The sequence below is a fragment of the Xenopus laevis genome, chromosome 6L, assembly GCF_017654675.1.
Source record: "Xenopus laevis strain J_2021 chromosome 6L, Xenopus_laevis_v10.1, whole genome shotgun sequence".
NCBI lineage: Eukaryota > Metazoa > Chordata > Amphibia > Anura > Pipidae > Xenopus > Xenopus laevis.
This window is the reverse complement of record NC_054381.1, coordinates 91,842,231-91,856,498: the sequence shown is the minus strand read 5'-3', so window position 1 is coordinate 91,856,498 and position 14,268 is coordinate 91,842,231. Positions and strand designations below refer to the sequence as shown.

The following is a 14,268-nucleotide window of genomic DNA, read 5'->3' as shown; positions in this document are numbered from 1 at the left end:
CAAGCTAATATGGCAGTTGCTATCCTAAACAAACAGAGGGAGCTTCTAGAGCAGAATAATAAAGTGTTATAGCTTGCACTATTGTGGCTAATCTAGTGGCAATAAACTGTTTTGGTAGATTTCCTTCTCCTTTTATAGAAACACACACTTAACCAATAACAGTTTTATTTGGTTAATTATGATACACTATAAACCACAGTTGTGGAAAGTTCTATTTAAAACGATACCAGCACATCCTAGGTTTTCACGTGAATAAATAAGAAATAGTGCCCAGTGATATATATGGTTCAAAAAAAGCGGGGTTCACCGTTGTAAAATATTAATCAGAATTAAAACAAAGCACCCGTAATTGACACACACAAACAAGTTTCAGTAATCTGGCATGACTTCAAAGAGAACTGTTGTATGTAAAACACACAAAATAAATGTTATGGTGGCATTAACTCGTGCCATCCTTTGAGGGTGCGGACATAACTGTACACCATGTATGATGTTTTTTTACACATCTCTCTCATTTTATTTAGCTTGAACTCCTGATTATTGACTCATGTCCTGTTACTTATTATTCCTGATCACTGCCTGCCCTGACCTGTGCAGATGTTTGGACTGTAACTCAACCTGACCCTTCTGACTTCTATTAGACTTGCCTGTTTTGCAATCCCAAGTGCCCACTTCCTGGTGCTGACAGTACAAACAGGCCATGGATTTCATAGAGTATGCATCATCTGCACCTCCTACACCCTATAGCAGAAACTTTCAGGCTTGCAGGGCCTTCACTAAAGGGGTTGCTCACCTTCCTAACACTTTTATCAGGTTAGTTGTTTTCAAATAGTACACAAGCTTTGTATTTTTTACTGTTTTTCTAATACTGAAATCTAACATTTAATTTTTCCCCTTCTCATGTCTCCCTGGAGCAGCTCTTGAAGGGGGGGGGGAGAGAGACTCTGTAAGTAATTCTAATCTGATACATTTATTATTGTTGACCCTTATTATTATTATTGTTAGCCGCTGAGAAATGTATTAACTAATGTAGCAAATTGTAACAGTTTAGAGTCGTTGCCTGGATTATTAAACTGCCAGAATGAAAAACCAACGATCGGAACAAATTGTTTAAACTTTAATTTTAGAAAAAGTAAAAAATAAAAATAGAAAGCAACTAAAAACATTCTGAAAAAATTCTGAATACAATTGAACTGAAGAAGTATTTGGAATATGAACAAACCCTTTAATCAGTGCCGTAATTTGAATTCACTTCTTCTGAGAGTGCCATGTGAGCTATATTATTTCTTTGTTGGCAGATGAAGTTTTAATGTGGACACCTCCATTTGTGAAATTAAAAATAGTTATACATAATGCTATTGCTACCAGGTAATCATGCTGCCAATATGCAACTGAACTTTGGAATCTTACTGCAGAAACTGACAACACAGTGTGATAGAGGCTTCTTGCAAGGACTGTCAGGAGGTTTGCAAGCTTCTCTGATCACCAATCAGAATATGGCAGGAAATAACCAATTCTGGCCCATGCTTAAACAGACTTATCAGAGGAACCTATGCAGGTTGACTTCACTCAACTGTAGAGGCAAAACTTTCTAGATACTTATCATGCCAGAAGAGTATTTTGCTGGTATTATGGGGTTAACATTGAAAACTTTTGGTCTCAGGCTCACAAAGAGATTCATTGGATATCCCACCAGGGGACTGTGGAAAGGTGACAACCATATCTGCCTTCTGAGACAATTTGGAGTCACACCATTTGGGCAAGAACGTTGGGGCAGTCAGTTCTTTTTGATCTGTTGATCAAGGAAAGGAGCTGTGAATCTGGAACTGCATGGGGGGGGTGTTATAAGAAAGTATATGGATTATAGGAAAGGATCCATATCTCCTCTGTCATAGGATTCACATCCTCATAACTTACATAGTGGTTATGAGGTCACATGCTTCCTAATGATACCAAATAGGGCCAGCCTATACCCACCAGTTAGGAGGGATGGTTCCTGGGGGAAGAACATGAGACACTCCTCATGTTTGGTATCACATATGGATCACAGCATGCCCATTTTCTCACTACAATATTGGGTGCTGGCAAGTACCAATATTATATTGGGGAATCTGGCCTGAAAATAACAAACCCCTACAGGGGGTTGTAAATGACATGTTCCTGGGCACTCATAGGTAAGGAGAAGGATGTCCCAGCAGGCAATAAAAAGGTGACAGATCCAGTAGCCCATGTCATGCAAAAAGGCTTCATACCCGTGGATTGTATGCCCAGTGTTTCCCAACGATTGCCTCATAGGTAAGGAGAAGGATGTCCCAGCAGGCAATAAAAAGGTGACAGATCCAGTAGCCCATGTCATGCAAAAAGGCTTCATACCCGTGGATTGTATGCCCAGTGTTTCCCAACGATTGCCTCAGAGGACACAACAGGAAATTCGTAAACTTGATTAAGTACCTAGGGTTTTCTTAGTGTTTTTATTCCCTATTATTTTATTTACTGTTTTATAATTCTATGTTTAATGTATGTCTTCTTTGTAACATATTATATACATGCACTATTTACTGCAGTAATATTAAATATTATACAGATATGTTTTGTCCTTGTGCTCTAACAAACTCAACACCCATATGTAAATAATAAAAAACAAACAAATACAAAAAGTATTGTAGACGTGATACCTATATTGGCTAACAATAAAAATACATTGCAAGCAAAAGTGCATGACGAAGGGGCCTTGATGCTCCGAAAGCTTGCAATGTATTTTTATTGGTAGCCAATATAGGTATCACGTTTATAATACTATTTGTTAAACACTTAATGTAAGCACTAATGCCTGACAAAGGGGCCTTGGTGCTCTGAAAACTTGCACTGTATTTTTATTGTTAGCCATAGGTATCACTTCAACAATACTTTTTGTATTTTTGTTTGTTTTTTTATTTTTTGCTACTGGCTAACATGGTACCACAGTTTTTGTTTATCGCCTATTAATGATAGCTGGTGGCAGCGACTTAATTTTCTGGGTGTTGGTATGTTTTGGGGTTGTCTGATGTTAATCTAACCTGCGTGTGCGGTGATTGAGAGACCACTTATAGTCAAACCCAAGAGTTACGTATGGTTGAGAGTCCTGTTTTCATGACAAATTGGTTGGCAGCAGTGGCATAATTTACATTTTTCTATTAGAGCATAAGTGTTTGCATTAAGTGTTTAACCCTTGCACTAAAGGACTGTAAATCCTTGTGAGGAATATACAGTCTTCAAGGACAAACGCAGTGCATATTTTAAAAAGACATACTTGCACACAGTAGTACCCTTCCCTTCTTGTTTATCTTTTATTTGGCAATTGTCCTGAGATGGCATCCTACAAGAGACAGAGCAAGGAACATCTGACCCGACTCTATGAGGAGAGAAGGATTGCAGTAGCAAATCAGACCAAGAAATGGCTTATTGCAACCCTGGTTGAAAGTGACCAAGAGTCCATGTGGTTAGGACACAGAGCAAGGTTCTTGTAGATAGTAGCACAATGGGTAGAAGACTGCCAATCAGTGTCCAAGTTTAGGCCCAGGGAATGTAGGACTAGGGACAGGCAGGGGGGCCGCCAAACGAACGGATCTCTCCCCGATATACCCACCTTGAAGTGGGCAATATCGGGCTGATCCGATCGTGGGCCCTAGGGCCCAACGATCGGATCCTAACGAATAGTAATGGGCGGTCGGATCGCGGGACCGCATCAACGAATAGATGCGATGGGATTTTTCGTCCCATCCAATCAAGATCTGGCCGACTTTGAAGCCCTTCTGTCGCCAGCTTTTATCGGCCCGTGTATGGCCACCTTAAGTCGTCTGCTTTCTGTCTAGCTTGAGTTAAAGGAGAAGGAAAGTTTCTAATCACTGGGGGTGCCAAATGTTAGGTAGGTTGATACCTAGCTAGGGATCTGGCCAGATATCTATCAGGCAGGTTTAAAAATCAGCCCGTTGCATGGGTCTTTATTATAATCTGATGCTCAAAACTATCGAATCAGGCCCAATTGGCCCACCAGCTGGGTGCAAAGATCTGCTCATTTGGTGAATTTAACAAATGATTGGATCATTTTGTGGAAGCCCAGTTTAAGATATGCTTGAGTAAACAATGAAGCCAGCCTTAGACAAACAAGAATCAAGCTTTACTGCCTGTGGTTATTAACAATAAGGTGAATCCTGTTAATTTTAACTGAGCTATAAATGGATGATATAAATGATAATACATTTCAGTATAATACCAAAACTGTGTTTTTACCTGTGGGAGTTGGGCAGTCTTTCCAATCAAAATATCCTGCATATATGCCTGGTTCTAAGGATCCAACAATGGGATCTGATTTGCTCTCAATATAGCATTCAAACAGTCTCAAGTCAAGATCCTTCAGGGAATCTGTGCTGGCCTTTAATTAAAACACAGAAATGGCAAAATGAAAATAAAGTTTATTCTTCAAATATCAATCTGTAAAACTATTCTTATTCACTTTAAACATTATTTGAAAGAAAAAACCCTACAATGTGATCTGGGTGATGAATAATGGGGCAATAATCAGACTCAGGACAACACAAGGCCAAACAAACCCAAACAAAAAATGTCACAGATATTTATATAAATAAAATAAACAAGACCCTGTGTATCAGTAAAACATGACAACATTTTTAGCCATGACTGGCTCAATTAATGTTTCACAGATATTTATATAAATAAAATAAATAGGACCCTGTGTTTAGCCATGACTTGCTCAGTTAATGTGATCTTTCCCGCCAGGCAATTTGAAAATCAAGAACAGCAGGAATATTACTAAGGCACTTACTTAGCAACTCACAACTTGTAGTGGTTTTTTTCAACCAATGCTACTACAAGTTTGTTAATTAAATGATGCTACTAAGTTCTTGTATATTAACTTATGAACCATTTTTTTTTTAATAAAATTTTTTAATTTTATTACATTTTAAAACAAGAAAAACAGAACACTGAAGCTGGACTGAAAGTACAAGCCGCCTCATGCTGACCATTTTTAGAAGCTCTCAGTAGAAGTCCTGTAGGAGAAATGCCTAATCTGTGTTTGGTTATATCAGGGATGATAGCACACTTAAGATGTAGATTTAAAAGGTTTACTGCATTCGATCAACTACAGGGAATTTCTGTGTATTGCAGTTCAGTAACAGAGTTAACTACTGTGATCACTTCTCTGGATCAGAAAGAAAATTAATTTATTTACATGAAATGACAAGTTGAGAAATGGTGAGACAAATGTCTAGACAAAGCTTATTTTAGCCATCATATATGTTGGCAATACAACAAAGAATATTATTAGGCATAATAATGACTCACACATATAATTAAGTTACTTAATTGTTTCGGGCAAAAAATGTGGTACAATGTTGTAACAAGAAATTAACAGGGTTACCCCATATGTAATAAAAGACACCAAGTTTGCCCAGGACCAGTAAGCCATGGCAACCAATAAGATGTTTGACTTTTAAAGGAGAAGGAAAGGTTAAAACTAAGTAAGCCTTATCAGAAAGGTCCATCTAAATCAGGGCCCGCCCCCCTCTAGTTACGGCATTGATCTAAATATACCAGTAAACCCCCAAAGTAGTGCTGCTCTGAGTCCCGTGTAAAAAGAATCACTGCATTTATTGCCTTCTATTGTGTACACATGGACTTCTGTATCAGACTTCCTGCCTCCAGCTTAAACCTCATTGCCCTGGGCAAGAGCATGCTCAGTTTGCTCCTCTCCTCTCCACCCCTCCCTTCTCTGTTATAATCTGAGCCCAGAGCAGGGAGAGACTCAGGCAGGAAGTGATGGCCACATTCATACCGCAGCTACTATCCTAAACAAAGAGTTTCTAGAGCTTTTATTGCAGCTAATCTATTGCCAATAAAATGAATCTGTAGCTTTCCTTCTCCTTTAATAGGTGACCAGTAAATGCTATCTGCTGATTGGTTGCTATGAGTTAGTGCACCTGGGTGAACCTAGTGCCTTTTATTATATAACCCCAATAATATACTAAACAAACACATATCTGTGTAAAGTATTGGTGTAAAAAATAGTTGATGGTGTGTCTTAAAACTCATAATATTGCTTTTAACAGATATGAGTGAAAGATGCTAGACAAGAACATAATGATTCTGAGGAAGTATTCTTAGGCCCCATTGATGGCATAATGTTGCCAAAAGCCTGGTGCCTCTGTGCCTGCCATAAGAAAGTATTTTTTGTTTGGATGGAAATGGACATTAAAGGAATTGTACAGTGTAAAAATAAAAACTGTATAAATAGATAGGCTGTGCAAAATGTTTCTAATATAGTTAGTTAGCCAAAAATGTAATGTATAAAGGCTGGAGTAATTTGATGTATAACATGTCAGTCTGAACACTTCTTCAGCTCTCTTGGTTTACACTGACTGGTAACCCTGGCTACCAGGCAGTAACCAATCAGAGACTTGAAGGGGGGCCACATGGGTCATATCTGTTGCTTTTGAATCTGAGCTGAATTCTGAGGATCAATTGCAAACTCACTGAACAGAAATGTACCATGTGGCCCCCCTTCAAGTCGCTGACTAGCTCAGAGTTATAGAGCTGAAAAGCAGGAAGTTGGATTCTGGTTGTTTTATTAGACATCTGTTCACTCCAGCCTTTATATATTACATATTTGGCTAACTAACTATATTAGAAACATTTTTTATTTTGCACAGCCTATGTATTTACACAGTTTATATTTTCACACTGAACTGTTCCTTTAAATATCAAAAAAGCCAACCCAAAGCGTTTTAACCTGGGAACTGTATATAAATATTTAAACCTCAGTATGATGCACATACTAAATTAAATGGAAACATTTTGTCAACCTTAAAAATAGTGCAAACTCAGGAAACAACCCAGGCTTTAAAAGAAAAAAAAATGAATAACAACCCTTTAGTGTCACTGGAAATGTCACCATTTCCCATACGACTGCTGACAAAAATGAACGATGACAGAAAATGGTTAAATATTACTAGAATCCAGTTAAAAAAATACACATACCTTCTGAAAATATTAAACAATAATCATAGTTCTGGAAAATACAGACACAGATGTTTATGAAAAGGCAAAAAAATCTTTAAGAGCGCAACTTGCTAATCCTTTTAGTTATGATGGAAATACTGATATGGAAATCATTCCTTGCATATATCCTGACTGCAGGATATAACACTTGTTTATGAGCAGAAAAGAAGGGTGAAAGCTGCAAATATTGCAAGGAATTGGCCAACTTCTTGGTACTTTGCAACCTGCCTAAATGAAACAGAGCACAGAAACCTACAGCAATTCAGATTATAGAGACCTGCTGCCAGCCCCGTGAATACAGTACCTGCTGCCAGCCCCATGAATACAGCACCGTCTGCGTTTTTCCGCAGGTGGAGAAAATCTGCTGCCCCGCTATGTTTCCGCTCTTAGGGGCAAATTCACTAAGATTCGTAGTTGTGCCAGCGTCAGCTTCGCCGCACTTCGCCAGGCGTATTTTCGCCAGCGCTACGCAAATTCACTTAGGTCCGAAGTTGCGCTCAGCAGAAGCGTAAGGTTGCGAAGTTGCGCTGACGTTAATTCGCCATGCAAAGCGAAGTTATGCTAGCGATGCTTAATTTGCATACGGCGCAAAATTGAAGTTACAATGGAGGTACATGTAGCAGCACTACACAAGCCTGGGAAACCTTCAAAACAGCAAATAAAATTTTTATTTTGCCCTACACATGTGCCCACTGTATAGTTAAGGTGCCATGAGTTAGGAAATGTAGGGGGGAAGGAGGGTAGCCCCAAAAAAGTTTTCGATCTTTTTCAGCCTATCACTCATAAGAAAAGAAAAAATGCCAGCGTTTTTTGGGACTTAGAAAATTTTTTAACTTTTTTTGAAGCAATCCCTATCTACTCTATTGCACTTTGCCTGGTCTGAGGTGGCGAAGGAAGTCTGGTGTAAAAGGTAGCGTTCAGAAAAATGCGCGCGTCAGTGAATTTGCGTAGTTACGTCCGTTGCGCAAATTCGTCAGGCGTAAGGGTGCGAAGTAACACTAGCGAATTTACGCCAGCGTCCGTTAGTGAATCGGCGAATTAACGAAAATGCGATACGGTAGCGAATTAACGCTAGGGTTAGACGCTTCGTCCTTTACTGAATTTGCCCCTTAGTCTGTCTGCACCCAGAAGCATGCTTTCTACTCGGGTGCTGGCAGATGCTGTCTATTTCGGTGCCAAAATGCGACTTTTTGCATTTCAAACCAAAATCCAGCTGCACTTAGAACTTTTGTAGAGGGGGTTTACATGTCCTTTAAGTAGAAAACTTTAATGTACCACCATGGACCAAGTCAAACCTCCTTCATTATAAGAGATTGCATTATTTTGGGATTCCGCTCTGCAGACAAACACTTAAGTTAGCTTCATCTGTATAATTTATTAATGTACCAGGTGTTATTTTTTTGTACACAATCTCTCTGTATTCTGTATCCAATTATAATGCATTTTGAGTACACAACATCAATAAATGTTTAGAGGTATGTTACTTACCCGAGTAATTTTTTCTATTGCCTGGAAGCCATACTTCTCAAAATGCTCTGCAATATTGAGCAACGTGTGACGTTCAATGAAGCGACAATTGCTCAGTACAATTAACAGCCTTTTTTCCTAGAGTAAAAATTCAAAAGAGTCGTTAAAAAAAAGAAATTAAACATTTTATAATGCAAAAAAAAAAATACATACATGTAACATTTACTATTGGTTAACTATGCCTTAGGAATCAGCTAAGTGTGTGTTTTATGATTAGATGCTTGAGGGAAATAGCCTGAAAGATCTAGTGCATTTCCTATCAAATGCGGTGTTAAGAAAAATGTTTTATGTTTAGCAAAATACTAATAAACATTCCTTATCATTAGTACATTTACCCTGCAGTGTGGATTTCCAACATATGACCACAAATTAATGCTGTTTCACCCACATCAACCACATCCCATTTAGGCAGAGGAGGTATATCATAAAGAATCGGTGAAGATTGAAAATTGACTGTTTTATCTCATAATGTCTCAATTAAAGTCACTTATATACAGCATATTCTAATGTAAAGCCTTTGCAAAGGAGTATGTGCTATTCTGTGAGTGAATATTACACACACACATATGTGTTTGTGTGTTTGCACAAATGGATGGCTATTTGTTGTTTAAGACACAAGAAAAGTCCTTCCAAATAGCATGGTTCCATTTGTGATTCTGGAAAATTTACACTTTGGACTGACCGACTATGGTCTGGATCACAGCATGTTCTTTCAAAATCCTCCATCCCCCACAACAGTCGACAAATGTGTTTGAAAGTGGCCTAAGCTCACCAAACATGGGATGATCTTTCAGTTTACCAGAGTAATATTCCGTAATTGTGTTTTTTAAAAAACAAATTAAAAATGCATGACTGATTGGATTAATTGGGGTGCCAATTTGTTACACCCCTGAATGAAATAAATAAATTTCCAGGGCTGGCATTCCTCTTGGAATAAAATGCATTGTGCCGCTATTTTAACTCCTTTTACCAGGTATTCCTTGCACCTATGCAGTATAGTAAAGTCCAGACATTTTCTACACAATGCATGGGCATGTTTATTAAGTCTAGTTAAGGTGCAAGGGATACCTAAAAAAAGAATAAGATAGAAAGAGTAGTTCCAGCCCAAAGAAATAGTAAAGAAATAGCTTATCATAAATCAAAAGAATTTGTCCCATTACTGTTAAAAAAAAAAAGAACACATACACAAAAAAACAGCATTATTAGCAAAAAAAATAAAAAATAAAAAAGGAGTTGCTCACCTTCCAGAACTTTTTTCAGTTCAGTTGGTTTCAGATAACTTACCAGAAATAAAGACTTTTTTCAATTACTTTCTATTTTTTTATGTGTGACCATTTTTCTAATATTGACATGTAAAGTGCCATTTTTCACCTTCTAAGGGTAAGGGCACACCTGGCGATTCGGGGAGATTTAGTTGCCTGGCTACCAATCGACTCTTCTTTGGGGCGACTAATCTCCCCAAACGGCTTCCCCCTGTCTTCCGCTGGCTATAATGAAAAAACGCCTGTGGCATGGCACACTTCGGGCGACTTCGGAATATGAAGTGCCACGTGACATGCTACAGGCGTTTTTTCATTATAGCCGGCGGAAGACAGGGGGAAGCCGTTCGGGGAGATTAGTCACCCCAAAGAAGAGGCGATTAGTCGCCAGGCGACTAAATCTCCCTGAATCGCCAGGTGTGCCCTTACCCTAGAAGGTGAAAAATGGTGAAAATTTATCTGCAACCAATTAAACTGAAAAACAGTGTTGGAAGGAGAACAACCCATTTAATCTATGGATTGTATTACTAAAATGGGTCACAACAATCCCTGTTCAATAAAAACCAATTAGAGAAAAGTAGTAAAAATGCATAATTAAATCTTAGGTCACAAAGTTACAGTATATCCTAGACTTTAGTCTGGAAACAGCAGTAATATTTAGCAATTGTTTGGGCATTTATAAATCAAACATAAGGCTAAAGAAAAGATTACTAATCTAATAACTGTGATTATATTTTAACTATGAAAAGAAATCAAAAGCCATTCTGCTTGGATATAATATACAGCACCTGGATTCATAGGGAGTAAAAACGAATTGCAAACTACAGGAATGTATAATTTTCTTTAAAAATGTGAAGATAACTTCTAGGAAATCAATTTCTCGGTGAAATGATTCACAGCATGGTCTGTTTCTCATAACTATTTACTGCGAATATCTGGAATATCCCAAACGACTGTCAAGTAAACCTTAAGCCCCTTAGCTTTTCTTTTCAAGGTAAGAATTACTGGAAGAAATGTAGACAACATACTTTGGAGATATGGTACAGCTTAAAATAGAAATTAAATGCTTGCAATACAATAAGACGCACTGAGATCTTGGTAAAAAAAAATAACCACATCAACCAATAGTCAGTTTAACAGAAATACAATATGTATGTATTGTAACATATATAAACAGATATTATAGAAATCATCTAATTCATAATTCATCTAAAACTCTTTTGCTGGTAAGTAACTTGTACATTTGGTGGAACTTGTTCTTTTAGCAAATCTGACAAGTTGCACACATGTCTAGGTGTTGGTTTCACTGCTGTGGGTTGAAAAAACTAGCCTACAGGCTGCCAAGAGTTTTGGGAGCTGTAGTTCAAAAACAGTTTGAGGGCCGCATATTGGAAATCACAGTGTTTATATTAAAACATTTAAAGGGGACCCACTGCCCCAAAAAAATCATTCCAAATCCTATTCATGTTAGTCAAGCAAAATCAACTTTACTTACGCTGTATAAATTATTTGAATCTTGTTTCCTTCAGTCTGGAAATTCATAATTATAGCAATTTTGTGGACACTATTATTAAGGCAAGCCTTGAATCATCTCAGGATCTTGTTTGTGCACCAGAATGGGGGACCTGATGTCCATCCCCATGCCCTGGTTACACAATTAAACTGTGAAAAAAATGGGGGAATGTATGGAGAGCAGTGACATCTAGGAAGTGCTGAATGGAAAGTGAATGTAATTGCTTGCCCTGCAGAGGAGGGGCAGACAATATTTGATTGCCAGCTGAGATTTTTAAATGAGTTTAGAAGGGCTATGAATGCTTTAATAAAAAAAAAAGAATTTTGATTTCCTGTTTGATTTGAAAAGGACTTTTATTATACAGCTTTTTATGTCTGGGTGACAGATCCATTTTAACAATTGTTACACAAGAAATGTATCTATATCTATTTCCAATGACTTTCTAGAAGTTATCTAGCTTAATAGTTGCTTAGGTTAAGACATTATACTTTCTGAGAAAACGATGACTAGAAATGATGTCATGTTGGATGCTTAATTAGACACCTATATCGGGAACAGTATGTTGAAAGTAACTATACAGATGATTTACATACATATACTGTACATATTTCTTATTAAAATATAGGTATGAGATCTGTTATCTGAAAACCCATTATCCAGAAAACTCCAAATTACGAGAAGGCTCATTGGACTTGACCTCAACTAAGATACAATTAATCCATAACGAAGGCAAAACAATCCTATTGGCTTTTAATGTTTAAAAGATATATAACACCCTTAAGGCATGGGGATCCAAAATATGGAAAGACCCCTGCAAGCACCAGGTATCCATTTTGGATAATAGATCCCATACCTTTCCCATTCAACATCTCTCCAAGTTGGCTAGCAGTTGGCAAGTAGGGTTACTGACAAAAGGACAAGGCTGAAATGTGCCCACCGACAATGCAATCTACACCAAGGGGGTTATTTATTAAGCTCCGAATACCCGAAATCCAAAAAATTTGTGATTTTTTTTTGTTATAATAGGCTTTTAAAAAATCACAAATTTTTCGGAATTTATTAAACCCCAAGGGCTAAAAAGCCAGAATATAAAAACACGGCATCTCAAACCTGTCGAGATTGCATAAAAGTCAATGGGAACAGTCCCATTGATCTTTGGTTGTGTCGGGGGTTTTGGGCAATTTCACTATGTTTTCTGAGCTTTCGGGTGAAAACTAAAAAATCACGAAAATCTGAGCTTTTCCCACAAAGGTAATTTTCGGGAAAATGTAATAATACATAAGCGCTAAAAACCCGAGCGGGTTAGATCAGAGTTTGTAGCAGCCGATATTGAGATAAATTCGGACCTTGATAAATAACCCCCAAGTGGTTTTTTTTTGGTTTTTTTAAACCCCCGTGCAGAAGTACTCCATGCAAAAACAATACAGGGGTCTGCTCTTACAGCTTTAGATTATGGGGGGCATTTACTATGCCCCCAGGCTAACTCTCAGAACTTGCAGATCTTATAGTTTCTTTTGCAATTGTATGACCAACTTACAGGTGAGATTGTAGTGTCTTCATGTATGCTCCCAAATAAATCTGGTGAAGAAACATCAGCTGAAATGCTAAAACAAATAAAACAGAAGCCAAAAGTAATGCATTAGAATTGTATATGTGAAGTATACACATATACATCTATATAAACACACACGCCTACATACATATTTCCAGCTGTTTCATTTCTTTGTACAGCATACAGATTATACCAATAGTATTTCTGTGAACTACTTGATTCTTAGAAACTTCTTCCCACCATCAAACAAATTATCTATAGATATGAAGGGCACCAGTGTAATAAATTATTAAGAATTTGCTGAACTATGCATTAAAGAGTGAGTTACAAAGAAATTCAGACTTGCTGATATTTAGTGAGTTTTTTATTTGAAACATGTTCTATCTACAGGTTTCAGAGATTAATGTTTCTTAAAAGGAATGTGGTCTGTGTGGAATAGTGTAGTAACTATTGGCAAAATAACTATTGATTAACCACAATTTTTTGCTTTATCTCTCCGAAAGTCAGCATGTATGCTGTACAATTTGCAGTAGCTTGAGCTCTTTGACACTTACATTTCTTTAAAAAGAATAGAAAACAAATTGTATATTATGTGAAAAAAATGTTGCTGCATTAAGTAAGATCCCAGAAAGGCCCAATCTTAAAATAACAAGAACATTATTTAAATAGCTAGACAGCAGAATATCTATAGCTTTTAAAGGTTTGAACATTCTTAAGTATTTGCTCCATTTAGTACTCTGAAAATCCCAAATATATAATGATCTATCTATCTATCTATCTATCTATCTATCTATCTATCTATCTATCTATCTATCTATATATAATGAAGGAATCTGGCATACTTACTGCATGGTATCCATACCCCCCTCAGGTTTTGTGCTTAGGTATTCTAGGCTTACAATAAACACCTGTAGATAATACAGACAACAGCACACAAAATTACTGAGATGGTTTATTAATACACAAAAGTATATACTAACAAAAATAAATGTATGCTATGATTATTGCTATAATTATTGGTAGACTGCATCTTATTGAACATAACATATAATGGGGCACAATCAAGTCTACCACCAAGAGCTAGGTTTATTAAAAAAACAGATAAAAATTGAAGTTGTTAATTGTTTTAAAATACATTACATTGAAACAACAGAAATGAAAGACTTCAGCACTTTTAGATGTTTTTGTATTGGAATGTCTTGTTTATACACAATGTGTTTGTTTCAAATAGCTGTGAAAACATTGAATGAAATTGGTAGGGTGCCAGTTGCAAGAAGAATGAGTTAGAATATGATTGTTTGCTATAGGTTACTGTACTAGTGCACTTTTTGCGCAAAAAATTCCAACCTCAGAATCATCTG

General features: G+C 37.2%; 1 protein-coding gene across 1 annotated transcript in view; it reads right to left on the bottom strand.

Annotated features, from left to right (window-relative positions):
* The window catches only part of exoc2.L (exocyst complex component 2 L homeolog), a 138,821-nt gene that overhangs the window by 22,273 nt on the left and 102,280 nt on the right, over nucleotides 1-14,268 (bottom strand). The window contains exons 20-23 of the mRNA XM_018267739.2: nucleotides 13,754-13,815; nucleotides 12,893-12,959; nucleotides 8,545-8,661; nucleotides 4,270-4,411 (exon numbers count right to left, since the gene is read on the bottom strand). Coding sequence (XP_018123228.1) covers nucleotides 4,270-4,411; nucleotides 8,545-8,661; nucleotides 12,893-12,959; nucleotides 13,754-13,815 — 388 coding nt within the window. The remainder of the gene's footprint in view (nucleotides 1-4,269; nucleotides 4,412-8,544; nucleotides 8,662-12,892; nucleotides 12,960-13,753; nucleotides 13,816-14,268) is intronic.